Source organism: Anticarsia gemmatalis, chromosome 18, assembly GCF_050436995.1.
Source record: "Anticarsia gemmatalis isolate Benzon Research Colony breed Stoneville strain chromosome 18, ilAntGemm2 primary, whole genome shotgun sequence".
Taxonomy (NCBI): domain Eukaryota; kingdom Metazoa; phylum Arthropoda; class Insecta; order Lepidoptera; family Erebidae; genus Anticarsia; species Anticarsia gemmatalis.
In genome coordinates this window covers 3,708,432-3,736,400 of record NC_134762.1, presented here as the reverse complement: position 1 = coordinate 3,736,400, position 27,969 = coordinate 3,708,432, and the positions used below count along the sequence as shown (strand labels likewise).

Genomic DNA, 27,969 nt, shown 5'->3' with positions numbered 1-27,969 from the left:
ATAGTGAGGTTAATTCATTAAATTCTAACGCAACCCGCATTTGCATAGGTCGGTCGTTTACGTCCTCTAACTCGGCAAACGTGGGCTTTCGTCATAGTTTTATATTATGTGTCCATTCACTGTACTACTGGGCGTGGACAAGCTGATGATTCTGACCAAGTTTTCGAAAAATCTTCTATAAAATCAACGAATTATACTAAGAAGGAAATGGCAGCGTATTGAGGGTGAGGCCTCTACTTAAAACTGAGCAGATGTTGGCTTAATAGGCAGACCACGAGAAATAGCGAATATAATGCATCTCAGTCTCCCACACGACTTTGCCTCATTGAGGTAGCACAACCTTTACTTAGACGGAAGTAAAATTAAAACTTATATTGTTTCTAGATTTTGCGCTAAGAATATATTTTGCATCTGTTTTAGCGAAAACAAATGATGTTTTATTTTTCGAAACATTTTCAAGTCCCAGTCGATAGTTTAGGTATTTAGAACACAATCAGCATAATAAACTACAATGATTTGAAACGAACCGTGTCCTTCACGGGTCGTTTACACCCGGTGTGGTCTGTGTTACATGACCGTATGTTCGCGTGTGTGTTCGCGTTGTGCGTGTGTGCGTGTGATTGTGATACGGCTGACGCAGTTTGATAACACACGTGCGTACATTAGTGTCAACATACCGTCTGCGTATGTGGTTGTTTACTTATAACTGTACTAGACGTCTCCAGTCACTTCGATCACGTAGATCTCGGATCTCTAGGCAATTTCTGACTCCAAGAGATATACTGTGCTGTCTATTTTATGTTATCCTGCTGAAAATTATGTATTCTTCATTGAAATAACAACTCTGAGTTTTAATAGTAATGGAATGTCGAATGTTCAATTCTATTTCGTATATTTGGTTTTAAATAGTAAAGCAAATGTTGGGAGATGATAAGATGTTTCAGACAAATGTTTTGACTTGTTTTTGCTTAGAATATCTTATGTTACATTGTTTCATTAACAGTAAATAACTTTGATGCGGAGAGCGCAGACGCAAGCGTGTAAATTGTAATTGTATCCGCGTCTCATTTATTAAAACGTGACTGGTGTCGCGTGCGCAACTGCACAGCCGCCTATTGATAGACTCCATCTCAACTATTACTGAAGAATTTGTTCTTACATTCTACTTGTGCTTGCGGAAAACTACCGAGACATTCTCTTTAATTTTACGCCCATTGTAATGTCGCTGTTGTTTTATATCTCACTGTTATATCAAAACTTTTTACACTGGCATGTTAAACACAAGGAAAATTATACATTTTATACTTGCATAGATCGTGCTTCATGTTAATGAAAACATTCATAATTAAAGAACAATCGTCGTGTGTACTTTGCCACAAGATTATCATTGGATTCGTAAAACTGTGATCCAAAGCGGATGCATTCATAATTTTAATGTTGCAATTAAAATATGAGTACATTTGTACAATACTGCTTTCATTAAAATTTATATTCATGACAACTAATAAACGCTATACCTATATTATTAGTCAACTATCAGTATAGAAAATCTTAAAATCGTGCATTCAATTCCATAGCATTTGACACGTGACCATATTTGTTTTGCTTTTTGTTTAGAAACTGACCAATCGTGTAACTCATTGATTGTTTTACCTTTCACTTTAATTTAGTTATGGTAAAAATTCAGTCAGTGAAATATAAAATACTTATACTGGAATAAATTGCCTGCAAATTTCTCTAAGCGTTACGTACGTTGCGTCGCGTGCGCATATAACATTAGCTCGGTCGTTGTCGGCTTCAATCGTTCATCTTCGCTAATCGGTGGCCATCAACCGATGATCGATACTTCCGCAGCGATGCAGTTACAATTGACCGTTTACTTACAATTGACTCGTCGGTAATATCCAGGTGTATCTCGTAAGATTGGGAAATGCCAAATAATTGATATTTGATGCTCCTTACCTTGTACCAATGCACAGAAGTTACTTCTTCCTACCTAAACATTTAAGACCAATTTAAAAAAAAAAAAAGACAACTCCCGCACTAAGAATTTCTCTTGTGTCGCGGGAACTTACAAAGATACATACAAACAACGGACAAAATGTACAACCAGACCCGAAACAATTATTTGTGCAATCCTCAAATAATTGTCCCGTGTGGTAATCGAACCCACGAGCGAAGTAATGGTAGCGGCGTGGTGACCTAAACCACTGCGCCACAGAATGTAAATGGTGACTGATGACTAATTAACTGTAAATGATTATTGTCATCAATTCCTGAACCATTTTGTGTTGTGTCCTGATCCTGCTGATCCTTATGCGGCTTCAATGAAGTTCAGTGTAGTGCCTGTATATAACAATTATTTCTCTTTAAAGTATTAAGAAAACCTATACAAATATCACCCATTAGCACCACATAAGCGGCTAATGGTTCATTGCAACCGTCCTTAACCCGCCTGTGCTGCCTTCGGTGGCTGATAATGCGTTAATTATGTTAGCCATATTGATCGCACTTATTTGCAACTGCGGGTTAGTTTGTATGTGTAGCGCGTGCCACGAAACGACTTGATTAGCACGTCAAAAGAAAGTGGAATTGTTTTAAATGAGTCTCTGTTGACTGAAACTGTTTGTGGTCTATTTCAATGTATAGTTCGTTTTTACCGTTACTGCTAGTCTGTGTGGTCTTACTGATGAACAAAACATCGTATTCTCCAAATTTTTCTCTATCTTTATTATTCGATATTTAAATACACATTTATAAAATGCAAATCTCGCACATTTTTAGCTAGGTAAAACGGAATGACTGAATAATACAATTTCTAGGTCAAAGCCTATTAATACTCCTAAAACCCTGCCTTTTTCATTTTTAAACTGGAAATTAAGGCCAAATAACGTAATCATTTCTATAAATTCTGTTTGCAAAAAGCCTGCGCACGCCATTCCCACGATTTCATTTCAAAAACGTTCAGGTTCCTTATCTGCGCAACTTATTCAAGTGTCGTCCTGCCGCTAGCAAAGTGTAAGCCTAAGCTTATCTAAATCACTGAGTTAACGGTTAGATCCTGTATTCAAATTGCTTGTATCTGTCTCATCCTACAGGTTTTATTAACATGTTGGGTGAACGCCTGCTTTATACTGTACTACAGGCGTGTATTCGTGTTAACTTTAGATTAGATTCTTGTACTTAGGTGCGGGGATATAAGGCAATTGCAGATATAGTTTACCAAAATTGTTTGAACAAATTACGAACTTCAGATATCATATTGCAACTAAGATTACTTGTCTTTTATTCGTGTATGAAATACAATACCTCTTGTTAGCCAGGCGGATTTAGACACTTTGAGGGCTTAAAGGAGTTTTTCAAATTAGTTCTTATGTAGCATAAATAGGTAGTTTTGTGTCTAAAATATATAAAAAATAAATGGTATGAACTTGTCACCAAGATTTTCGTGGCTGATGACCAAATAGCCAGTCTCTCATATCGCCCAACATACAAGTTATCTTAAAACAAAAGTGAAGCGCAATGCGTACGGCAGATAAGGCCAGCTATCTAGCTCGATGCCGCCGAGACTGGTTCAGAACCGGACACCACGCCGGCATTATTGCAAGGTTCACTGGAAGTCACACATAATGCACCACAAATGTATCTAATGATCAACTGAGGACGTAAAAATAAAATGTTCTCGACGTTTGACAAGTATAGATGTTTATCACTCGTCTGTTTAGTCTTGCTAATGCGGTCTTGTTTCTATGGGATAAGTAAAGACTGCGGTATACCAATTTGCTTCATTGACATTCATACATGCTGAAGATCTTATCGCAAATTGTGAGTAAGTTTCATGGAGATTATCAGGATTATTCTTATAAGCTTTCATGTCTATACCTTTTCTAAAATATTTACAGTCCTTTGGTACCCTGTTGTACGTTCTTTATTCTAAGGAATATCAATTTTCATACAAATCTGTACAGAACTTTTAATATGAAGTAACAAAACGTGTTCGTATAAATTGTTAATAGTTAGTTAACGGTGTATTTACGTAATATTCCCATATGTGTACCGTGTAAGTAAATACGACATAATTATACAGTGAATGATATGAAAACAACACGGTCCCAAAGTTTCCACTGTTTACTTTGGCCTCGGTTTGCGGGTCACCGCTGGCCCCGGCCACACCCTCGTCATACTCGTGTTTGTTCCGATATGTCAATGCACTGCTATTGCGATCACTATCAATCTATATGCGAATTTGTATATTACATCCGCCTTTACATAAAATAATTTTCTTTAGTCATGTTTGTCCGTTCAAAAGAATAATTAAGTATTCTTTCCAAAACAGTCTGCAAGACATCTGTCAACAGAATTTATAAATTACTCCAAACAAAAAAATACATCACGCTAATTTAAAGGACACTTTGAACAAGTTAATTTACGAAAGCGGATTTAAAACAAAAAGTAATGGTTGGCTCACAGCCATTTTTGATAGTTCGGTGCAAAATAAACTTGCCACATATAAAATATATTAGCTCCATATAAATAAATGATATATTTACAGTACAATTTGGCCGGAATAACTAGTTTTGAAAGTAGCTTCGCTTATATATAAAGCACCTGGCTTGTTTGTTTAGAATCACGTTTCATCGCAGATTTATTAATAAGCTGTTTATTTGACATACAAGTTTTAAATTAACTTGAACTAACATGACCATGACAATGGTATAAGACATAAGCTTAAGCGTCTTGCTTATTTGCACATATTTGCTTCGTAACAATTTAGTTTCTAAAATGGGTTAGCTTGCTAAAACTACATATAAATTGCTACTCCCAAATGACTGCATAATATTATAATGAATTTACAGGTCATTAACTCCTTATGTACATTGCAGAACAATTATAGCTACTAATATTAGCAAAGTCAGACCAATGAATTGTTTAGCATGATTTCATGTGCTGAATCATGTTCTTGATGAGCAATGAATCTACATAAGTATTTCTTAAAAACGCCGCCTCTTTACCTCTTATAAATATATTGCAAATGGTGATGCTTAGTGGGTTTTACGCATTGTTTTGCTTTTGATTTTGATTATTTCCTCATAATTAATCATATCGGTATCATTGTATAATTACAGAACAAGTGCTGGTCAGGCGTCGGGCCGGTCAGCTGCGCCGAGCCCGCCGTGCCGACTCGCGCGTGCGATGCGGAGCGGTCCCCGCCGCCCGCGCCGCCACCCGCTCCGCCCGTGCTTTGCGCCAGACCCTGTTGTCGCGACGCCACGTGAGTGTTTGGTCTCATTTCTATAACGTAAAATCCAAACATTTATTGATTTAGTTTCCACGCAAGAAGACTTTGAATTGCCAACTATACGCTTACAAAATACAAGCGGATATAAATTGAATCACGGTTCATTTTATTTATTGCTTGTGTTGCATACATTGAATTGCAGCTAAAGCTCAATACTTCCACTGAAACTATTCTTTTAATTTTTGTTTCTTGCTAGTATTTCGCTCCGCTTGTGTCTTACACCAGATTCCGTTTTTGCAATACTGCTGACACGAATGCTTGTTGGCAGAAAATCACTTGTGCTACAGTCGCAGAAAATAAGAGTAAAAATATGCTATTGCACTGTTAGCACTTAAACACTACAGCGACACTTCGAACGAAATACATTTTATTTTTAAAAGTTGCTAGAAAAATCTCTGCAACGTTAATATAAGGGGAATACTCCGGTTGTGAACGTGCCCCTATGGCATTGCATTTTTTGTCAAATAGAACATTCAGCAGAGATAGTCAGCAGCAACAGATTTGCAAAATGGTTTAGATAAATGTAGTAAGTTAGGGAGATATAGAGAGATACCTACTCCCACAATATTCCATGAATATAGGCTTCAGATATTACTTTGTTTAATGTCTCTAGTCCAAAGTAGCATGTATTGTTGAACAGTCTGAGACTAAACTATGAGAAGTAGCAACATGCCGTAGCTAGACAACAACGCAACAATTCATAGCATCAATATTTAGTTTTAAAACAAGCAAACATTGCATACAATCGCGATCGCGTTCCCACCGCGCACCGGTGTGCGTACGCTGCGCTCGCGCAGGTTACCCTTATTATTGAATGGGGCACACAATACGGGGAATTTGGGTGTAGCGCCGACCCCTCGCTACCTGCACGCCCCTCTCCCCCGTGCTACCCTCGTCATATCGCGTCATTCCGGCCCCAACCCCCAACGATGCGCGTACGCACCGTACAACTACACCCCGCACATTTTGTACACAATTTAAAGCGTGCATTTTTACTAGATTCCTTATGATATTAGTGTAAAATTTGTACAGTGTATATAGTGTTTGTGTAAATAGTGAATATGGATCTCTCTATACCTAGGCTCAAGTTTGAAGTGGAGGACGATGGATATAATGATTTTAATCTCGAGGATGCGTAAGTTGTGTTTACAAAACATTTATAATACTGTTTTGGTGAATAATTATAATGTAAAGTCTTGGACGATTGCCCGGTTATTTGGTAGCAATTTACTTTAATATCTACCTTTACGAAGTTTTAAGTGGTTCTTAATTTACCAAGTGTATCTTAATTGGTACCTTGTTCGTTTGATATAATTGCATTTCAATATTATGAACATTCTATAACATTTAATGTTGAAGTACATTTACAGTTTTAAATACATGTCTTTTAAATCGAAATAGTGAAAGCAAGCCACTCTGTATTTGCAAAATGCCATTGAAACAATAGTAATCCCGTTATTCGCTAGTTCTTGGAAGGCCATAATAGTCACTAAGTGGGCAATTAGTCTAATTCTTAAAAAGGCTTATTCCTTATCGGTAACGAAATTACTCTATTTCAATGAAATTAATATAATTGAATAGAAAACTAATTAGTAGAATAGCAATTTGTATACTTTTCTGACTAGTACAAAGTATTTAAATAGTAAATAATAATCCACAGGCAGGTTTTAAATTTAATCCCGTAGTCCTATTCTGTCGGCGCATACGCACGCAAAGTGGATCTTTTTTCTAACGGGAACTTTGTGTGGGATCCGTTTTTTGCGAGTTAAGTATTTTGGGTTACAGCAAAAAGTTTAACTTCCTAGTAAAGCGAAATGTAAGGTGCTTTGGTGCAGAAAATAATGTAAGAATTTCAATGGAGTTGAATTTAGTGAAAGTTTGACTTATGCTTTTATTGAAACAAATTGAATGTTATCATTACTAGTGACAATTATTGGAAAAGTCCATACTGTTGTAATATTTATTATTGGAGTTTTTATTCGTCACTTATATCTTGGTATAGGTACCCGTTTTGGACTTTTTCGGGTGGCAAGAAGCCAATGCTTAGAATTGTGGTTTAAACCTATGAAAACCGTCTGAATTTTTGGCTATAGCACATTCACAGCAATATTCAAAAATTTCAATTCGTACAATACTCAACTTCGAATATTTTAGTAGATCTCGATTTTCTTTCTTGTAATGTCCTATTATTTTTATTGTATAGTAAAATGAAATATTATGTTGTCAACAGTGTCGGAGATAGCATCGAACAGCGTCGCGTCGCTGAGGTGGTCGGCAGCGGGGGCGCGAGCGCGGGGGGCGCGCGGCACAAGACGGCTCCACAGGCCGCAACGACGACGGCACACAGCAAGCAGTTGGCGGCGGGCGGGGCCAACCACCCGCCCCAGCCGCAAGGTAACCACAAACGTAATGTCTTTGTTGTTACCTCCTTTTTAACACTAACACACATACACACACAAACTTACAAGCATGTCGTAGTTAGGCAGCGTAGGCTTCACGAGTAATTTCTAATCAGCCTGTACTTTATGGCCCTAAAGCCAGATTGGTATTCTGATCTCCATTCCAATTTGAGGTTTACTTTTCGCATGTCAGATGCAGTAGTTCATCGACTTATGGAACCTAGTCCATGAGTTAATCATTTCTTCTAATTATGCAAGTATGGGAACGACAAAATATATAAGTAGGTTCTTGCTGAAATTGTGGTTCAATCTAACTATTACGACGACCAGTAGCAATAAACTTCTTATTCGTCTAATTAATTTATCAATTATGAAGTCTTAAATAAAAGTATTCCTATATAGAATCCAATTAACTGTATTATGATTTATGATTAGGTACACAGACAGTTCACACAGACATAAGAAATATGCACTTATTTTATTATTATTGACATAAAGAATTCAAGTATTTAAAAAACAATATAATAAAAATCCAGACACCCATCAGTGTTGCCACCTTAATTCTATTAAATTACATAGTTACAAGACGGAGTGTAAATAAATGAAATGGACATCACCCAATACGGGTGACATTTAAATAAATTATATATATTTAACAAGAATGTTCTGCTTCCATTTTTATTATAACTTCATTTTAGACAGCCTTGGCATTTCGTTTTATTCACTTCGATCGCCGATCGCACAATACGATCCAAAATTGTCTGTTTTTATTATTAAGTAAGTGCGCAAGGCTGAATTTTTGCAAGCATTTATTTTTACGAATTTAACAGCAGAAACTGTATAGCTGCAGAATGTACTGGCCAATTATTTAGAAACTATAATACTTTATAACTAAAGTGTTGCCAACTACAAAAATAATTTACAGTGAATGTTGGCAACACTGTTGTCTTCTTCAACACATTACTGACTTGTAGTTGATTTATTTAACTCAGACGAAAAATAAATTTTAAAACGTTGACAATGATAATAAAATAGGTGCGTATTTATTTAGTTTTAAGTAATTGGTATGTTGTATAAAAATTCAACCGACCTCAGGAGGTAACAATGCTGAACTATTGGCATGGGGACCTGTAGTTATGTTGGAACTTTATGCACTATCCTTGCATCAAATGCACTAGGTTTTAAGTATTTTAGTACTTTGAACAATTATTTGTACACTTAAGAATGATCTCACTATGTTATATTGATGTAGTAACCAGTATTTTGACCCAAAGTATGTAGCTCTACATGTAGAAGTAGACTTTATGTTCAAGTTGATATTCCAAAGTGTGCAAATAACTTTTTTTATGATATCATAGATTCTTCAGTAATAAGATTCTCTTTTAGAATTCCCCACATATCTTTGGACTTCTAAAAGGATGTGCAATTAGTGCTAATATGTAATTGTACACATAAATACATATAAACAAAATGTGGATTCACCACACATTTGCCTGCTTCAAGGAAATGCAGGCGTTATGTTCACGTCATACAGATTTACATATTAACTGTGAACTTAGTCTAACGTGTATTGCCAAGTGTTGATAGCGTATCAATAAGTTTGCCGGTCATGTGTACCCACGAGTACCTCCGAGCCTCCAACTAACACAAGTTTACATTAAAACTTAGCCTGTGTGGCGGCAAATGTCGCTCTCCATACATTTTAATGAGTTTATTTCTATCGAGACTTGTTCACTGAAGGCCAGTTTGAATTAATCATAATTATAAGGCCTTTTCTAAACGTTTATTTAACATAAAGCCACGATATTTTGCAATGCTTTAAATATTATTAACAGTAAAGTAGTATAGCTTTTTGCTTGACACAATAATGCATTTCCTTAAGTTGTTTATCAACTGCGGGAAATGACAAAACACTGACAAACAACCCTGTGTTTTCTTTCTTCCTCAGATCAACATGGAAACAAAAAATATGATAATAGTAGAAGACCGACAGCTCGAACAAAACGTGAGATATGGCCAAATATTTACAATAACTTTTAGAAGTCCAAAGAAACTATATAACCTTAGCTAGATACACATATAATACTGTGGAAACATCTGTCATACCATCAACCATAACATTTTAATTGTATTTTTAATAAACGTCGTGTAAGCACTGATTAGTTATACAATGTTTTGTCACTTTTAATCACTTTTGAAATTTTATACAAGTGAAAAAGACAAAACACTGTTTAACAAATCAGAACTTACACGACGTTTATTAGTAACTGTATATTTTTGTTACAAGACAGATATTTCCACAGCCTACACATGAATGTTAAATATAACTAACTTATATATTTAATTGATGTGTGTAGCTAATATGTCGTTATCGAATATGTGTACATGCGGTCGTTGCTGCGCGGCGGCGGACGGTTGCGCTTGCGACTCGACCCTGGTGAACGCGAACACCGTCGTCAATGGATGTGACACCACAGGCTCCGGCTGCGGTGGCGATGGCGACTACCAGCTGGTGCAGCATGAGGTGCTCTACTCCTCGTCCAATAGGTAAGAACAACTACTTTGATTGAGTAAAATACTGGTTTTCTTCACATACATGTGCCACCGATACATGTTTTTTTAAACTTGGTTTAAACTTATTGATGCGATATGTAATGTTAACGTTGCCACAAAATTATTGAAGCTTACGGGCTGATATAAAACTCCCGAATTATATGTTCATCCTTAAAATAAAATCCATATGATTGACAGCAAATTAACTGTAAAAAAGAATAGCATTTTTAATTCTCACCGAAACTATAAAGTTACTGCTTTTATGATACCAATATTTAAGTCTGTCGTAGTTGAAGCCCTCAAGTCCTAGATCATCAGGATATATATTACCTACAAGTAATAAACACTATCATCCAGTCTAGACTTACGTTTGTAATTGCATGTAGTTTAACTTAGGGCGTGTTATACGATACGTTAACAAGACGACTGTTGATTGTACAGATTGATATTAATTATATACGCGTTGTGTTGGTTTGTACGACTATTATCACTAGTCTACTTATCTACTTAAAGGACTCTTGAACATAATAATAAAACTGCCTTCAATTATTTTTGTGTGAACTGTCTATTATCCAATGAATTCTTGATTGTTGCTTAATTTATAAAAATTTTGACGCTGACAGGTGCATAGAAGGACAAAACTTATATAGAGCTCTTCCTATAAATTTTGTTAAGGTCTATAGATAAAAGGATGGCCATAGTTTATCATACGTAGTTCCAAACTAAAACAAATATTCTGTTACGAGACATAATCAAAGAAATATGAATGAAAAGATATAGACTTTTCCGATAATTTGGTTCATATTTTAAACTATACATTGTTAACTAAAATTTTATAAAAGAAACATGTTTTGATGTTTTAAAATTTAATGCCGATAAAATATTCATTCGCAAGTCCGCAGTTGAAATCCTTGCGCTCATTTTCTACAAGCGGTCCTTGCATTCTTTACACTTCACAAAATACATATTCAATAGTCCTTTTACATGCCCATGTTCTTAAAAAAATATCTGATATAAATAATTTTACAAATTTCGAAAATTATTTTTTACTGTGCTAGTGACCTGGACCTTAAAAATACTCTGTTCAATAAATAAGGGATAGATAACATGAACACATTTGTCAAAATCGTCCAGATAAGATAACCAATAGTTATCTAGATGTGAAACAGACAAAAAATCGTCGCTCTTATGCTTTGAGAGATGAAGCTACATTATAATACCAGTTTATGGTTATGTCAAGTTATGGTTTACAAATCTTAGAACTTCAGATTTTCTGATGTATTTAGGTACCAATTATGCCCTATTTGAATGAGCACAGTTACTGATACAAAAACCTGCGTCCAATGACTCACTTGGATTAAAAAAATGTAGCTCAACTTTGGTGCAGATATTTCTGTCGCTACAATTCATTAATTCGATCATTACTAATTGTACAAGATTTCAGAATTTGAGAAGTTGTTTCAATATTCGGCCGCAGAACTGCGGTGGGCTGTAGTGCCTGACTAATGATTTGATTGTATTCCAGGTACGAGGTGTTGGAGTTCCTCGGGCGAGGTACGTTCGGGCAGGTGGTGAAGTGCTGGAAGAAGGGCACCAACGAGATAGTCGCCATCAAGATCCTCAAGAACCACCCCAGCTATGCTCGCCAAGGACAGATTGAGGTCAGTACACATACTCTCTAGTAATATCGAGAACTACTAACTGTTGGAAGACTTTAGATTCGATTTTATAGTCAATTCAGGATGCATCGTAACACGTAAAGTGTCAAGTGTCATTTTAAATACAGAGTATCAACAAAAATACCACGAAATGCAATCACAACCTCAACCCAAATTAACTCATTGAATTTCGGTTGAAAAGCGCAGGTTCGCATTACCATTTATTTTAATTCTGAGGTCGTCGCGGTACACAAAAGTATTTTGAATCATTTCCAATATCTGGCGGCCGCCAGTCTAACGATGTGCCGTGACGTCATCACCTCATCTGAACGTCAAATATTAAAATACTACTCCCCGCTAAGTGACTTCGGTTCAACAACAAAGTGTCACATAGTTTTGTGGAGAAATTTGACATTTTGACGTACTACAAATGCATTTTTTGAATGGCAGCCAACTTTTCTATTAATAATTTCACCGCACTATTTTTGGGTAAACTGTCCCCTTTATACCATGTTGACAGTATTTCAAGTGATGGTTTTGGCAGTACACAACCACTAAACTTGTATGTTTATGCATTTATAAGTTATGCTATCACTAACTTCGTTCTGCAGTTAGACTTGCGTGAAGATTACTCCTGTTATTTAGGTCATGCACTGATGTTCGATAGGTCTTCTTCAGGTACGCAACTAGCGTGCACAAAAATAATTTTGAAATATGACAAGTCGTAATGGAGATTAACTTGTTCAAACGAAATCTGACAACAGAATTCCTCACTGTGACTGCAACTACAGTATGTAGAATTAACAAATCAATATTGATCTTTATAGTCCAGAATAATAGAATATAACAAGTCACAAAGCAATAAGTCAGTAATATTTACGATGGAACTAACAAGCGGTCTCCGAGTGTCTCCGATCCATTATAGTGACGTTGGCAAACGTCCAGTGATCAGTTGTTTGTGTTTGCACGACGGAGTGCTCCCGCCACCTTCACGACCTGTATTATGTTCTGACTTATAAATGGTGAAATACTCCTAGATTTTGTACTGTTATAGTCTCATAATACAAGAATTGAAATAGAATAGTCTTAGTTTCTTTTAGTTTGAAGATATCCGTCTAGCACTGGTTGACATGGTCTCAACGCTACCTATGTACGCAGGGGTCGTGATTCTCAAACGAAATCGTGTGATTTACGAATAGTTACTTATTATTTCTATGTTTGCAAAAGAACTTGTGATGTAAAAAATTTAAAGGAAACTGTATACTCCGGAGCAATTCTTTTTTCTTATTAAGCCGACAACGTATCGTGTTTCAATGTTGCCTAATTCTACTTATTCAAGTATCAATATTGGCTAATTCAACATGTAATACTCATAAATATCCACATTGAAGCTTGTATAACGGTATAATAGTGAATTGAGATCAACATTACACTGGTATTCCCTAACGAATCATATTCACATTGAAGGACGAATTAGTTATGAGGAAAATGATCTCTATTGTACGTAATAGCGGCAAAACTATTTATGTTTACTATTTCAATACCGTACAAACTGAACACGTAGAAAATCATATTATACTGTCATATTCATGTAATCATGTGATACATAATACGTTAGTTCCTTCTGCCTGTGACTTTGCCTGACTGTAAAGATTAACCCGGGATTATAAGTCTCCTATATGTTAATCTAGATTATATACTATCTGTGTCCCAAATTACGAGTGCATAAAAATCTATTTACTATTGAGTAGTTTTTGAATGAGAGTAACAAAACATACATCTATAGCCACAAACTTTAGTGTTTATAATGCCAATCGCTCTATAGAAGGGATAGCTTACAAACAATAATACATACGTAATACACTATTTGTCAATTACTATAATTTATTGGTTATCATGTTATATGTACGGATTTAAATTAACGCGTGTTTAAAAACATCTTTCACCTATGATAATGATAAATATCATTACCTTTGATAAAGTGACCCGTGTTGTATAAATAAAATATTTGTTAAGATAAACTATAGATAGAAAAGATCACGGCGTAGTATAGCTTTATAGTATCTTGATATTCATAACAGAGTCTTTATACAATACATAGCTAATTGACACTTATGAAGAACATAGGAGTATCTTAAACTAATTTATCTAGTGAACCTTAGTTTATACATTGCTGTCCAATAATATTAATAGTCGTAAAAGGATTGACGTAACTAATATTTAACTGTAGTTAAGAGGTGACATATTAAGCAATAACGGTTATTCAGGAATTATAGAGTTACCCTCTTATTCATAAACACTATAAACCTATTTTAGTTAAACAACTACTAAAAAAATCTCTTCTCATCTCTTTCATTTCGCTAAGGAGTGAAAGAAACAAAACACTTTATAAGTCTTTCATAACTTCATATAATTTTACTCAAGGCCTAACCACTACAGGAGGAGACCCTTGCCCAGCAGTGGGATATTAATAGGTTAAATTTATTCATTTTATTTATAGGAGGACAATTTTAGGTGCAACAGTTTTAATTTGCTTGTTTCGTTGGCAGGTGTCAATCCTCTCCCGGCTATCGCAAGAGTCGGCGGACGAGTTCAACTTCGTCCGCGCGTACGAGTGCTTCCAGCATCGCTCGCACACGTGCCTCGTGTTCGAGATGCTCGAGCAGAACCTCTACGACTTCCTCAAACAGAACAAGTTCTCGCCGCTGCCGCTCAAGTACATCAGGCCGATATTGCAGCAGGTCCTCACTGCGCTGCTTAAACTCAAAGTAAGTTTGTCTTGCTTTAAAAATATTGCTTTTGTGGCAAATCGTACCTTTTGAAAATTCATAAATCTAAAGCCTTTTTGCTGACTAACTGTCATTAAGGAGCAAAAAACCGTTGGTTCCACCTTAAGAAACTTTCATCTTCCTAAAAAGTTAACAATATTACGGCTTACCGTTATCTTGGTAATTGATTATTAAATTAAAAAGTTCTAAAATAAGGAGGACTCTAACCTTTCAAAGCTGATTGGACGAAAGTCTCCCTGAAATGAATACGAAAACTTCTGTAAAATTTTTAACTAACTTAAGATCAGATTGCTTAGACTACTTTTTGGTCAATAATAGTGTTATATAGTAAGTGTAATAAAATTCGTTTATTACAGCAACTGGGTCTTATCCACGCGGACCTGAAGCCAGAGAACATAATGCTGGTGGAGCCGGCGCGGCAGCCGTACAGAGTGAAGGTGATCGACTTCGGCAGCGCCTCGCACGTCAGCAAGGCGGTGTGCAACACTTACTTGCAGAGCAGATACTATAGGTAACTTTACTCTTTCCATACTACCCACTTATATTTATTCATCAAAACATGTCAGCCTTATTACTTGGAAATAAAGCCGTAAATTATGAACATGATTATATATTTAACTGTTGACTCTATCAATAGTTATACTGTCATAACTAGAAAGAATCGTCACCTTTAGTGTGAGTGTAGCAAACCAATTTGTTTCCAAAAATATAAATTTGTTATCTCCTAACGCCACTCTTTGACACAGTTTACTGAGGCTTTTAGCCATTTAACATTTAGATCCAACTTTATAGAAACAAAACATAAGTTATTTGATTCTGAAGTAATACGCATTGTTTATTTGCAGGGCACCAGAAATAATTCTGGGCTTAGCATTCTGCGAAGCGATCGACATGTGGTCTCTGGGCTGCGTGGTGGCGGAGCTGTTCCTGGGCTGGCCGCTGTACCCCGGCTCCTCGGAGTACGACCAGATACGGTACATCTCGCAGACGCAGGGACTGCCCACTGAGCATATGTTAAATAGGTAAGTTGTATTTACATACTTAACACTGCACATATACTTTCGTGTTTGTGATAATAACAATTTGAAAGAAGTTTTACGGCTAAAATATTATACTGCATGTAAGGTACTGTACCGATCAAAGACAAAATAGCACGGTTTTTGAGTATTCAATGAGTATACATCTGATTATATTATAGGTCCAAAGCAATAAACAACTATCTATACATACACTATTCTGCGGTTGCTAAGGTTGATATTATATGGCAATGAAGATTATAGGCTCGGAAAAAGTAATTCATCGTAATGTAATAATCGATGATGCTGTCGAATAATTGAATAAGGATATTTCGCGCTTAATTTTGATGATGCAACACGTAAAAACCCGCTTGCATTATGTGACAGTTTGACTAAATATTATACATAAAAATAAATGTTACAATATTGATACAGATGTTATTGAATACATATCCTGTGTTTAATAAAATGACATGAACTTAATTTTTTTTTGTAAAGCCGAGTTTCCGTTTTAATTTAATGTTATATTTGTTTGTTTGCAGCGCAAGTAAGACGGCGAAGTTTTTCTACCGAGATGTGGACAGTACGTATCCGTTCTGGAGGTTGAAGACGCCCGAGGAGCACGAGCTCGAGACTGGCATCAAGAGCAAGGAGGCCAGGAAATATATCTTCAATTGTCTTGACGACATTGGACAGGTAAATTGTGTACATATTTTTATTTATTTGCACCGGGAAATCCTAGAGCATTGATGTACAGAAAAGTGGTCTTAAAAATATGTCATTTTTAAAGAATCGTCTTATAGCAAATAAGATTCAATACAATAACATAAACTAAAGATCGTTTTAGAAATTTACTATCACGAAATCTTTTCATTCGTATATAGATATATATGTCTGGTCATATTTTTTTCCCTAGTCAAGTTGGTTCTCGTGAATAGTTCTCCTGGAAAGAGTAATTAATTAACAGAAATGTGCTAATTATATGATGTTTGTTACACAGGTTAATGTACCAACGGATCTTGAAGGCGGCCAACTGTTGGCCGAGAAAGCGGATAGAAGGGAATTCATTGATTTATTAAAGAGGATGCTCACTATGGACCAAGTAAGTACAATATGACACAACAATGCAATAATTATATATATTTTTTGTAAAAATCCGGAATTTTATATAAAAAATAGTAAAAACCCCTGATGACGTTCTGAGACACTGGACTTTATTTATATAACCCAGCATTTTTCATCAAAATTTCATAATATTTGTACACGAATCGCTCGAAAGACTTGGTCTTGTTACCTCTTCAGCAGTAGAAATTCAGTTTGTATCTAATTAATCATGAGTAGTGGTACTTGTATTCTTAAATGTGTCTATTTGTGTTCAGGAAAGACGAATAACACCGGGCGAGGCGCTGAACCACGCGTTCGTAACACTCGCCCACCTCGTCGACTACGCGCACTGCAACAACGTCAAGGCCTCCGTGCAAATGATGGAGGTAACATTACATTCGTATTTACTATAGTATAGTAAATATGTCACTACTTTAGAAAGTATTTGATATTACAATTATGAGTGACCTAGATGACACTAGAATAGATCGTTGATTGAATATAATCATTAGTTTGTACGAATCTTGCTCTTGATTGTAAAAGAATCACCAGCTAATTCCTGAATCTACAAAATTAGTGATATTGTTGGTAGAAGGATTAGGGATTTGGTGACACTTAAGCCTCTAACTGTGTATGTCTATGTTTATGTCGGAAACGATTGATGCAACTTAAAGTTCTATACATTTCAGTGTTACACGGTAGGTTTGTATTGTAAATAATGGTCTAATGTAACCGTTCTGTGGTCAGGTTTGCCGTCGTTCAGGCTCCGGCGTGGGCGGCGTGGGCGGCGTGGGCGGCGTGGGGTCGGGCAGCGAGTACGTGGGCGGCGTGGTGGGGCCCGGCGCCGCGCCCGCGCACCACCTGGCGCTCACCATCAACCAGCAGCGCCTGCGCGCCGCGCCCTACGACAACCTGGTACCTACACCTTATTACTTACATTATATGACCCACGCACCCATAGCTAGGTACTCTTTCTCGCTGGTGGGTTAAACAGCCTTTAACGCGGACATCCCGTTGATAGGTGACCGCTTGAAGCTTAGTAGAACTTCAGTATTTCCATGCCAATTCCAAGCGAAAGCAACGGAGGGCTCCAACAAATATAGTTGGCCACTGGTTAGTCCAGTAAATAAATATCTATTTTTAGGAAACCCAGCTTTTCTGTCAACCTACAAAGTATTCTTATTACGAAGATTTTGCTATTTCTGACGGCAAATTAAATGATTACAAATTACAATAGACACTGTCACTTACAATAAAAATCAATCATTTTTTTATGTGCCATAATCAGGAAACAAGTCTCATTATTACATAACTAGGTATGATAATAATAATAGTTAGTATAATTTTCGTGTTGTTATTCCAGTACCAGCTATACCAAGGTGGTCGCGTGGCCGTCGGCGGCGCGCGGCAGTACGCGACGCGGGCGGCTGAGCCCTTCCCGCATCAGTTCGTCTCGTCGATACTGTGCCAGCCTAGTCACTATCAGGTGAGCGTTGAATACAAACATTGTAGAAGTAGTCTGAGAAGTAGATGTGTAGTTCAAAGTAATGCAAGTAGTTTAAAAAGTAATTATTTGAATGTAGACATGAGTTGTGATGTTAAAGTTAATTGTAATAAACTTAATTGAAGTTTTTGAACCTTTAGCCAAGACATAAACTTTCACATATCCCTGGGGAAGAACCTTGCTAAAAAGTAAGGTTTTTATATTAGTTAAAGTAACCGTAGAATTCATAGTAACATGTTTCTTTCTTACAGCTATCAAACAAAGCAAGTATTGATAGCGTTGTAAATCTTATCAAAGTAGTCTTTATTATATCGAAATTAGAACCTAATCCGAATTAGAAGAAGTAAAGCGACCTAACTATTAAGATATACCAGGTGCAACAGCTGGCGGCGGCCGCAGCGGCGGCGGCGGCCGCGCACCACCAGCACGGCGTGGCGGGGGTCGCGGGGGTCGCGGGGGTGGCCGGCGTCGCGGGGGTCGCCGGCGTCGCGGGGGTCGGCGACGTCACCGGCGTCGGCGAGTGGCGCGCGCCGCTCATCGTGGAGCCGGCGCCGCTGCCCGAGCCCGATGTGTGGGATGCCTTCCATCCACATCACCCGCAACACCATCACCCACATAAGAGGTACGTTACATTGTTTATTTTCTCTCTAATTCTCGTATTTGTAACAAGATAAAAAGTGCGGGCAACGTAGACAATATAGGCAGATCTTAGCAGTGGTATGAATCTAAACGAGACCTATTTTTAACCGAGGTTGTAGCGCATAATCTACACTACCCTTAAGAAACTGACATTTCAAAAAAGACATTCATTAAACTACTATAAAGTGACAGAAATTCTAACTACCTAGAAAAAAAATTGCATTAATAATACGACACTCCATACATACTCTCCCCGAAATAATAGAATAGTAACATAAAGTAAGTAAGTAGTACAAGAGGTGGGTTGTCAACAGATCCACCAAGCAGCAGACGAGCGCGGTGCCGCACTATCAGCCGCACCATCAAACGCATCAGTACAGGTGCTTATTTATACGCCATTACGCGTAGATATACCATCATCCCATACAACTCCATACCTTACCGTCTAATTATGTTTTTCTTATGCTTTACTCTCCTATGTCCCGACATTAAACTATACTCTTTCAATCAAAATTCAAGTCAAATTGACCATGAACAAGATTATATTTTCATTCGATTTATTCACCCCGACAATCACTTAAATCGGCCGAAATTTATTAAATCAATGTCGCCATTCAAATCGACTTGCCCAATATGTTTGATGCAGTCCAAAGTATAAAATTTAATTATCGTATGTAAATAACAGTTTTTTCCATATCCCACTATAAAATAAACCCGTAATTGGCCAGCGTGGTGGACACAAGGCCTAAACCTTCCCTCAATACGGGAGGAGACCCTTGCCAGTTAGACAGTAATGGGTTAAATTTATATGCAAACCTTTATGCCTTTGTTACTTTCCAAATCATCCTGTATAATATAACTACTTTCATATCATCATAAATCCATACTCAACCACTCGATCATCATACTAATATAATAATTATGTATATACAGTAGTATGGCAAGTAGCGGGGGTAAGAAGGAGCCGACGCAGTTGTCGCCCGTGAAGAAGCGAGTCAAGGAAGGCACGCCGCCCTCACGGCATCGACATCATCACCACGATCACACGTTAGTATACAACTCTTGATACTACAGTTTGTGCTAATATGCCTTTTATTTCATTATATCATTATAACAGGTCATTATTGTATATCTAATGAAGTTTGTATAACAAAGTCGTCAATAGATTTTAATGATTTTTGATGTTGGCAATATTTTACTTCAAACTAATCATACCGTCTGGTGTGTTAAGTCACCAACAGTCGCTGACTTTGGTATGTAGATTCCATAAGGCAGTCAATTCTAGACGTAGTCAGCAACACAGACTCGTTAGGAAAGAGATAAAAATGTACAGCGTCGCTTGTGGTGTAATGTAAGCTTTTGTTTTCATCATTTACTACAATGCAGAAAAAAATAAAAAAACTTCATTTAGCATCCTGTCAGGACGGAATTACAAACTAAATTTGTGAATTTTCGTTTATAATCACATCATAAAATTCGCCAATCATTCCACAATACATCGCTCACAATCCATCGCTAACGTTCCGACTATGTGTGTGCAGTATCGTGGATGTTGGTCCGTGTAACGTAGCTGTGTCCGGCAGGAACAGTCGCGGCTGGGACGGGGCCCCGGCGGCGGGCGGCGCGGCGCACACCATCACGATCCGCGACACGCCGTCCCCCGCCGTCTCCGTCATCACCATCTCGGACTCGGACGACGACGCCGACCAACCGCGCCGCAACAGACACCCGCACGCCAATCAGCCGCACAACAATACTGGTTTGTCATCAAGACACTAATATTCTTCTTGTTATAGATTCCCTGCATGCGTCTAGGTTCATAATTTTTGACTGATCATGCACTAATTTTGTAATAATCTGAATTTGTGCTTGCTTTTAACTTCATTCTTGTGACACATCCATAATACGTGACTTGTATATCGATTCTATGTTCGAATTGAAAAAAGTAAAGTTACTATTGTGTAGGCCTTCTGCTCAGCTGTAGTAGAATCCAAACAGTTAAAGAGAAAAGCCTATATTATTGTGTCATTTTGTAATCACTGTTATTATTTGTCCAGGCGGCAATGGCGAGTGCGTGTCGTCAGCAGCGGCGGCGTCCAGTCAGGGCGCGGGCGGCGCGGCGGCCGGCACTGGAGCGGCCGGGCCGGGCGCCGCGCCCGCCAGCAGCACTAGCGCCGCGCCCGGCGTCATCTGCTCGGCGCGGGACACGCGCGACGAGCGACACGTCAAGCACGAGCCGCACCAGAACTGCCACCACCACCACACTGTACGTTTCACTTTATAAGTTGATTTATATACCTACTGATGATCCTAGATTTTCTTCCTTAGCCATTTTATAGCACCTGTCAAATAGCATTGTGTGTCTGAATGTAGCCGCAAGCAAGTAATGATATAAAAACAAGAGATTTTAGGTAATAATTATCGTCACATCTTTGAGCTTGGAAACAGACACAACTACACCAGTGCCAACTATCTCTAGTTCTAACCTAACCAAGGAACATAAACAGTTTTTCGTCAGTCAGTAACTTAAATATCAATTCAATTACAAGACTGAACGTTGACACAAGAAAGCCTAACAAACCATATCTTATACAGCAGCAACAACAAGCTCAGCCGCAACAGGCGCAGCAAGCGGCGCCGCAAGTCCCGCAGCAGGCCAGCATGTCGCGCGGCTCGAGCGGCGCGGGCGCGGCGCAGGCCACGCCGCAGTCGCAGAAGAAGCGCCTGCTGGCGCTGGCGCAGCAGGAGGCGCAGGCCAAGCGCGAGCCGCACCACGACCACCCGCACCAGCACCAACACATGCCGCCGGTGAGTGCCATGGAACATTCGCAGTGCCCTCCACACTGTAGACGGGATCAACTTTTTTTTTTTATTATTCCAAAAAAGACAACTCCCGCACTAATAATTGCTCTTGTATCGCGGGGACTTTTACAAACATACAAGCAACGGACACAAAGCACGACCAGAATTATTGCGACATGCTCGCAATAAACTTAAAATCATAATCTTATCTTAAAACAATAGAAAGATCAAGACAAATCCGCTTGCTAAGCCATGTCAGAGGCTTTTTTGCGGCTTGAACAAAGACATTAGTTTGACCACTACCCGTACTATAGAAGAATCGCTTCCTTAATATAATGCCAATCGTTCGCCAAATTGTTCTTTCTCATACAGATCAATTCATTAATAAGTCAATGTAAATACATTTAAATACTTACGTCACACATTCACAAAATATTAATCTAATAATAATATGCTGTCTTTTTTACACATGTCATGCAAACAGGAAAGTAGCTATACCAAGAGTAATAGTTTTAACATTCAATACTAATGAGCAATGGTGGTGTATTTCAGAGCGGGACGACAGTGCGTCAAACGAACGAGTACCAATGTAATCAATACGTACCGGCGCAACACAATAAACGGGATAGTGTAAGTATTCACTTCAACATAACTCTATCTATATATCTATTGAGCTCATTTTTACCCACTGCTGTGTATAGCCTTCCCTCAGTAAATCTTTTTGCACGATGTTGCGCTTGACTCATCTATTTTAGTCAACACATAATTTATAAAACATAATTCTATGCATTCAGATATTTTTGATGTTTAATTTGGAGGGTAATTTTACATACAACAAAGATATGACTGAGTGTTTTTCTGGTTTTACTTGTTCAGAATATATCTGTCAAATGCACGTCTAAACAATTATTTTAAATGTCATAATTTTTTTCCGCCGGTTATAGAACTTTTTTGATTTCTGATTGTCAGTAGTGCAGGTTATGGAGACGAAACGACGACGGCATCTTTTTGTACAGACATGCTTTCTAGGCTATGTTTCTTGTATTTATTATTCGTCTTCTACACAGCGGGTTTATTGCTATATTCATGATAATATTTATTGTATGTTCAGAGCGGTGGTTGTCGCGAGTACCTGACGAACGCGGGCGGCGTGAGCGGCGTGGCCGGCGTGGGCGGAGTGAGCGGCGTGAGTGGTGTGAGCGGCGTCAGTGGCGTGAGCGTGAGCGTGAGCGGGCCGCCCGCCGCGCACAAGCACGCCGCGCCACACGCCTGGCACCACCACCCACACCCGCACTACAAGTACGTACACAACGTTATTCTCATTGTACTTGTCTAAATCAAAATGTTCTAACTTTTTTCGGTCAAATTCTGACATATAAAGCTCTTTTGTCTTTTACCTATTTACTTTCTTTAATGATAAATATAGTCAAATTGTGCATAGGCCTTTAGCATTAGGAACTTTACATTGCCTCAAGATACTCGCCATTCGGTTAACTGGAAGGTGTTTACCATAAGTGATATAAGTACCTAGTTATATGTTTAATTTTTGATGTTACATACTACAACATGATTTTCTGAGTAGCGTTTGTAGGTACTGTGATTCTTTATTAATATACCTATTGCATTTAACTTGATGATGTTTTACTAATATATTTTGATGTAAACAGAACCGGTAGCGGTGGTGTACTGTCACCGGGTGGCGGAGTATCACCAGGATATTTGCCGCCGCCGTTGTACGTGCCCACGTATCACTATCACACGTAAGTATACATTTTAATTCCCATTTGTTTTTGACTTTTATGCCTTCTAAGTTGTTTTGTGTTATATGAGATACAGTAGCTAAGTATGTGTTATGGCCATCCCCAGCGGCGGCGTGGGGTCGGTGGGCGGCGTGGGGTCGGTGGCGGGCCCGCCGCCGGCGCACCACGCGAGCGGCGCGCGCCTGCCGGGCTACCTGCAGCCCTACAGCCCCACGTACCTGGTGCCGCAGCACCACCAGCAGCACCTGTGGTACACGGACTAGCTCCCCGCGCGCCCGACCACGTGTGTACCGTAGGTTACTTCGTGTCCCCGCGGGGACCTCGTTTTATTCACGTGTATTATATGGATTGTAAATTTCGCATTATTTTTTGCTGTAAAAGCGAGTAGGTTGCATTTACTAATATTTTATCATAGTTTAGTGTTTGTACCGAATCATTGTAATGAGGAATTTATCGATGTAGCGAATGTGATGAGTGACGGTTCGTACGTACGATATATATATGCGCGTGTTTTAGTTTAACGTGACAGTGATTTTGTCAATTATAAAGTTTGATTTGACTCGTACGTAGTGAGTGAAGGTTCGCTTAGATATTATATGTATTGAGATTTGTTGATACGTTTGTTACGTTCCATATCATGTAGCGCGGCGGCTCGCGGCGGTCGCGGCCGCCGCTCCTTGTGACACAAACGAACATTTACGCTGTGTTTACTATATTATAATCAAAATTAAAGGGTTTTTATATTACGTAGAGATAATTTAATGTGTAGGGCGCGGTGATGGACTACTTGTATACACGTAGATTCGAGTATATTAAACGAAATAAAAAAAATCCTATCTAAGATATTTTATAAACATTTAGTACACACTAATGATTAACTAAGATTGTAATAATGCATGTATAATCACTTTAGATAGAACGAAATTGTTTAAAAAAATAATAATGTCCTTTATAGAAGATGAAAAAAAAAATGTTATGCAATTATTTTTACGACTGCAATTGATTTTAGTTTAATATTTTGATAAGTGTTTAGTGACACTAGAGCTACGACCTATTACTCGCTGACTCGATACACGTCGATACACGACTGGGTATTTCAGTTGGCAGTTTTTATCTTTGAATGTGTACGTCCGGTATGACAGGCCCCACAGTGAGGCGGCGCGGCCGGCACATAAGTATTAAATAAATAAGTCATATCGTACAAGTTTCGTAGTCATGTAAAGCGTAGATGGACCGCCGGCCCGAGCCGCCCGCCACGCGTCTAGCACCCGCTGCGGCAAACAATCTACACTAAGATGCATACTCAATATTACATTATATTAGAATAATTACAGTGATTTTAAACAAGTAACGTATGCTTCGTTTGACAATCGCGTCAACTGTCTTTAGATATGCATGAATATTATCTTATTAAATGTTATTATAACTTTCATGTAGCGCGTTTTATAGAGCTTTTGATGTCTTGCAATCGTCGACGGATCGATGTCTATTTCACATTTATATCCTATTTATTCGTATTACGAGAATAACTCACTCGAGGAACTTTAATCCTTTTAAATATAAATACGTGACTGTTTCGTCGGCTTGCCGTAGCGTATGCTAAATGTGTATTTTTTTATTTTAAATATTATATTTTGGGTTTTATCAATTACTAGTATTAAGTGTTTAATTTATAAATATCCACCATTTAATCGCAAGTTTATATGAGAACCACTGCATTATTTTAATTTTTCATATTATAAATGTTTTATATGACAAGACTACTATGTAATATTAGTTTTTTATCATAACGTTAGTACATTAGTTTGCTGCCCGACAATAATTATAACGTTTTAGTTTGGTATTTCTTATGGTTGTAGTTATGCTATATTATCTTTGTTTATTTTGTTTATAATCACCACCAGCTTGGTTGATTGTGAGCGTCGTAGAGAATACGCCAACGATATTATAACCCTATATTTTCTACGTGTTATTCTTATGTTTAATCTTAACTAAATATGTTGCTGTTTAATCATTGTATTTTTATGCTAAATTGCTAGCATGATAAATGTGCTTGCAACTTACAAATACTACAGAACATAATTCCTATAAGAATGTATAAATAATGGACGAAAAAATAATTAAAGTTTTTCGTGTCCATTGTATACGACATTCTGATATATCTGTTGGTCTACTCATTACGACGCTCAATGTAAAGCGGACTGCATCGCATGGACCTTTGGTAGAAACGTGAACTTTTATAATTAATTTACTATAATTTAAAATGGTGTTATGATTCTAAAATGAGATACTTAATGATTGGTTGTTGTGCTTACTTATAAATGATGATGAATCGAATTTAATTTATTGATTAATTTTGCAATTAACTTAACACATTCGATCGATTTTCTAAATGCAAGTCGTAATAGTTTAATATCGGATGTTATGTATCGCAGAGTGCGGTAGTACCAAAGGTGCAGCGAGCGAGGTCCGCGGTAGAAGAGCGAGATTGCCCCTCACGCGAGGCTTTAGTCAATGATCTCTGTTCACACGTGCACATATTATATACCTGTATGTACGCTATGTACCATGTACCCCTAACGTTATGTAGCACGGCGATACTTCGTCTCAATCTTTCATTTTAGTGATTTTATTATTTGTAAGGTTTTATTGGAGTTTTGGGGTTTACTTTTAAGAGTATTAACATATGGAATGTTAACACTTATTTTCTATAATAATTTTGTCCTAGCATATTATAAACGTCTGCTTACGGTATCGTTTGAAATTGCCTTATTAAGTTTTAGTGATGTGTATATGGGGCATGTTGTCGCGGCGCATTCGGTTCTGTATCGCATCGCGTGTCGCGTCGCCCGGCGGCCGCGTCCAGCGCCAGCTCCTACAGGCGCGACGGAGCCGCCAGTCGACCCGCACGTAACAACTAAACGTTGCTCGACGTGATTCTGTGATCGTTACTCATTATTATTTTAGTTCGGAAACTGTACATTTTGGGTTGTTGCAATAAGTAAATTCTTTTGTGTGTATAAAATTGCATTTTGCGAAGCAGCTGTATGAAATGCCCCGTGTATATGTATATTTAGTTTAGTTGTGTATGGTTTCACCAAAACACGATACCGATTTATATTTATAGAGGAATTATACGAAAAAAAGTCGCGATTAGCTAATTCGAGTGTCGACAATAATTTATTGTTCTATATGGTAACAATTAAATGTACAAAATACTCCTTGTAAGATGGTTAAAGTTGCACCCTCCGGCTCGCCGCCGCTATCTCGAGTATGTCGGGTCGTGTCGTGTCGCGTCGTGTCGCGCCGCACACGACCTTATATTCCACTGTGATTATATTACTTTCATGATTACATGTATCGGTGAAACTGTTATGGTAGGCTTACGTTTGGTTTAATCGATGTAACTTTTAACTAAGTACCTGACGGTACTAGCTGAGAACTAACTCTACAATAATGGGTATTTTTATGTTTTAATTTAGCTTGTAGGGGCTTGTGTAAGACAAGTCGATACTATTAACATGTTTTAAATTCGATATGTGGGTGATCAGGGGATATAGCACAGATGTTGCTTAAGTTTCTCTTCAATAATAATCAAATAGTTTATTATTAGATGAAAAATTGTAAATAAACATCCAAATATCCCTTTTTATTTTATTTTTATTTTGTTCCTTTCCCTTCGTCCTTTGAGTTATGTTTCTGTAGTATCTGTGGGCCTGTCTTCATGCATCGCAACTAGTATACTGGCGCGTCCGTGGGCTCGCCCTCACCCCGCACCCACACCCGCACTCGACATCAAAAATCAAAAAAAAAAAAAAAATCAAAAATGTTTATTTCGTAATCTCGTACAACTTTTACAATAAATGTTACATAGAGACCTCCTTTTAAGTAAAAAATATACCTGTGCTAGGAGGTCTCGCTCTTCAATAGCAAATTATAAAAGGGTAAAAGTGGTGTACAGAATAAAATATAAAATATTAAAAAGGAATACAAAGGAAAATTTGAATATAACAAAATTAAAAATTAAAAGAATATTAAACAAAATAGAATCTCTTATAAACAAAAACGTCTTATATACGTTACATTAAGTGGAAAACACAACACTTGCGTGTGTATGTACGTGGAAGTGTGTGTAAGTTTGTGTTACTGTGTGAGTACGTGTGTGCGTGTGTGTGTGTGTTGGTGTGTGTGTGTGTAAGTTTGTGTTACTGTGTGAGTACGTGTGTGCGTGTGTGTGTGTGTGTTGGTGTGTGTGTGTTTGTGTGTGTGGGTGTGTTAGTGTGTGTGTGTGTGTGTGTGTGTGTGTGTGTGTGTGTGTGTGTCTGGGTGTGTTTGAGTAAGTGTGTGTGTGTGTGTGTGTTTGTGTAAGTGTGTGCAATTAGTGAGTCTGTGTGTTTAAGAGTATTTTATATTAACGATGTTTGCATTAATATTTCAATGTCATCA

The 27,969-nt window shown here is 37.8% G+C and overlaps 1 protein-coding gene across 8 annotated transcripts in view; it reads left to right on the top strand.

Moving 5' to 3' along the window:
- Window positions 1–27,173, top strand: part of Hipk (Homeodomain interacting protein kinase) — a 95,641-nt gene extending 68,468 nt beyond the window's left edge. For 2 of the 8 annotated variants that reach the window (XM_076125756.1, XM_076125755.1), the window contains exons 3-25: window positions 5,127–5,272; window positions 7,530–7,705; window positions 9,647–9,703; window positions 10,176–10,245; window positions 11,777–11,912; window positions 14,459–14,677; window positions 15,055–15,209; window positions 15,544–15,720; window positions 16,257–16,410; window positions 16,715–16,816; window positions 17,094–17,204; window positions 17,566–17,733; window positions 18,182–18,304; window positions 18,688–18,944; window positions 19,276–19,341; window positions 19,895–20,008; window positions 20,503–20,720; window positions 21,019–21,227; window positions 21,557–21,769; window positions 22,316–22,393; window positions 22,875–23,062; window positions 23,431–23,523; window positions 23,630–27,173. In XM_076125756.1, coding sequence (XP_075981871.1) covers window positions 5,127–5,272; window positions 7,530–7,705; window positions 9,647–9,703; window positions 10,176–10,245; window positions 11,777–11,912; window positions 14,459–14,677; window positions 15,055–15,209; window positions 15,544–15,720; window positions 16,257–16,410; window positions 16,715–16,816; window positions 17,094–17,204; window positions 17,566–17,733; window positions 18,182–18,304; window positions 18,688–18,944; window positions 19,276–19,341; window positions 19,895–20,008; window positions 20,503–20,720; window positions 21,019–21,227; window positions 21,557–21,769; window positions 22,316–22,393; window positions 22,875–23,062; window positions 23,431–23,523; window positions 23,630–23,786 — 3,387 coding nt within the window. In that variant the 3' untranslated portion in view covers window positions 23,787–27,173. The remainder of the gene's footprint in view (window positions 1–5,126; window positions 5,273–7,529; window positions 7,706–9,646; window positions 9,704–10,175; window positions 10,246–11,776; window positions 11,913–14,458; window positions 14,678–15,054; window positions 15,210–15,543; window positions 15,721–16,256; window positions 16,411–16,714; window positions 16,817–17,093; window positions 17,205–17,565; window positions 17,734–18,181; window positions 18,305–18,687; window positions 18,945–19,275; window positions 19,342–19,894; window positions 20,009–20,502; window positions 20,721–21,018; window positions 21,228–21,556; window positions 21,770–22,315; window positions 22,394–22,874; window positions 23,063–23,430; window positions 23,524–23,629) is intronic. The other 6 variants (XM_076125759.1, XM_076125758.1, XM_076125760.1 and 3 more) reach the window with 6 other exon arrangements.
- Window positions 27,174–27,969: the final 796 nt, after the last annotated feature.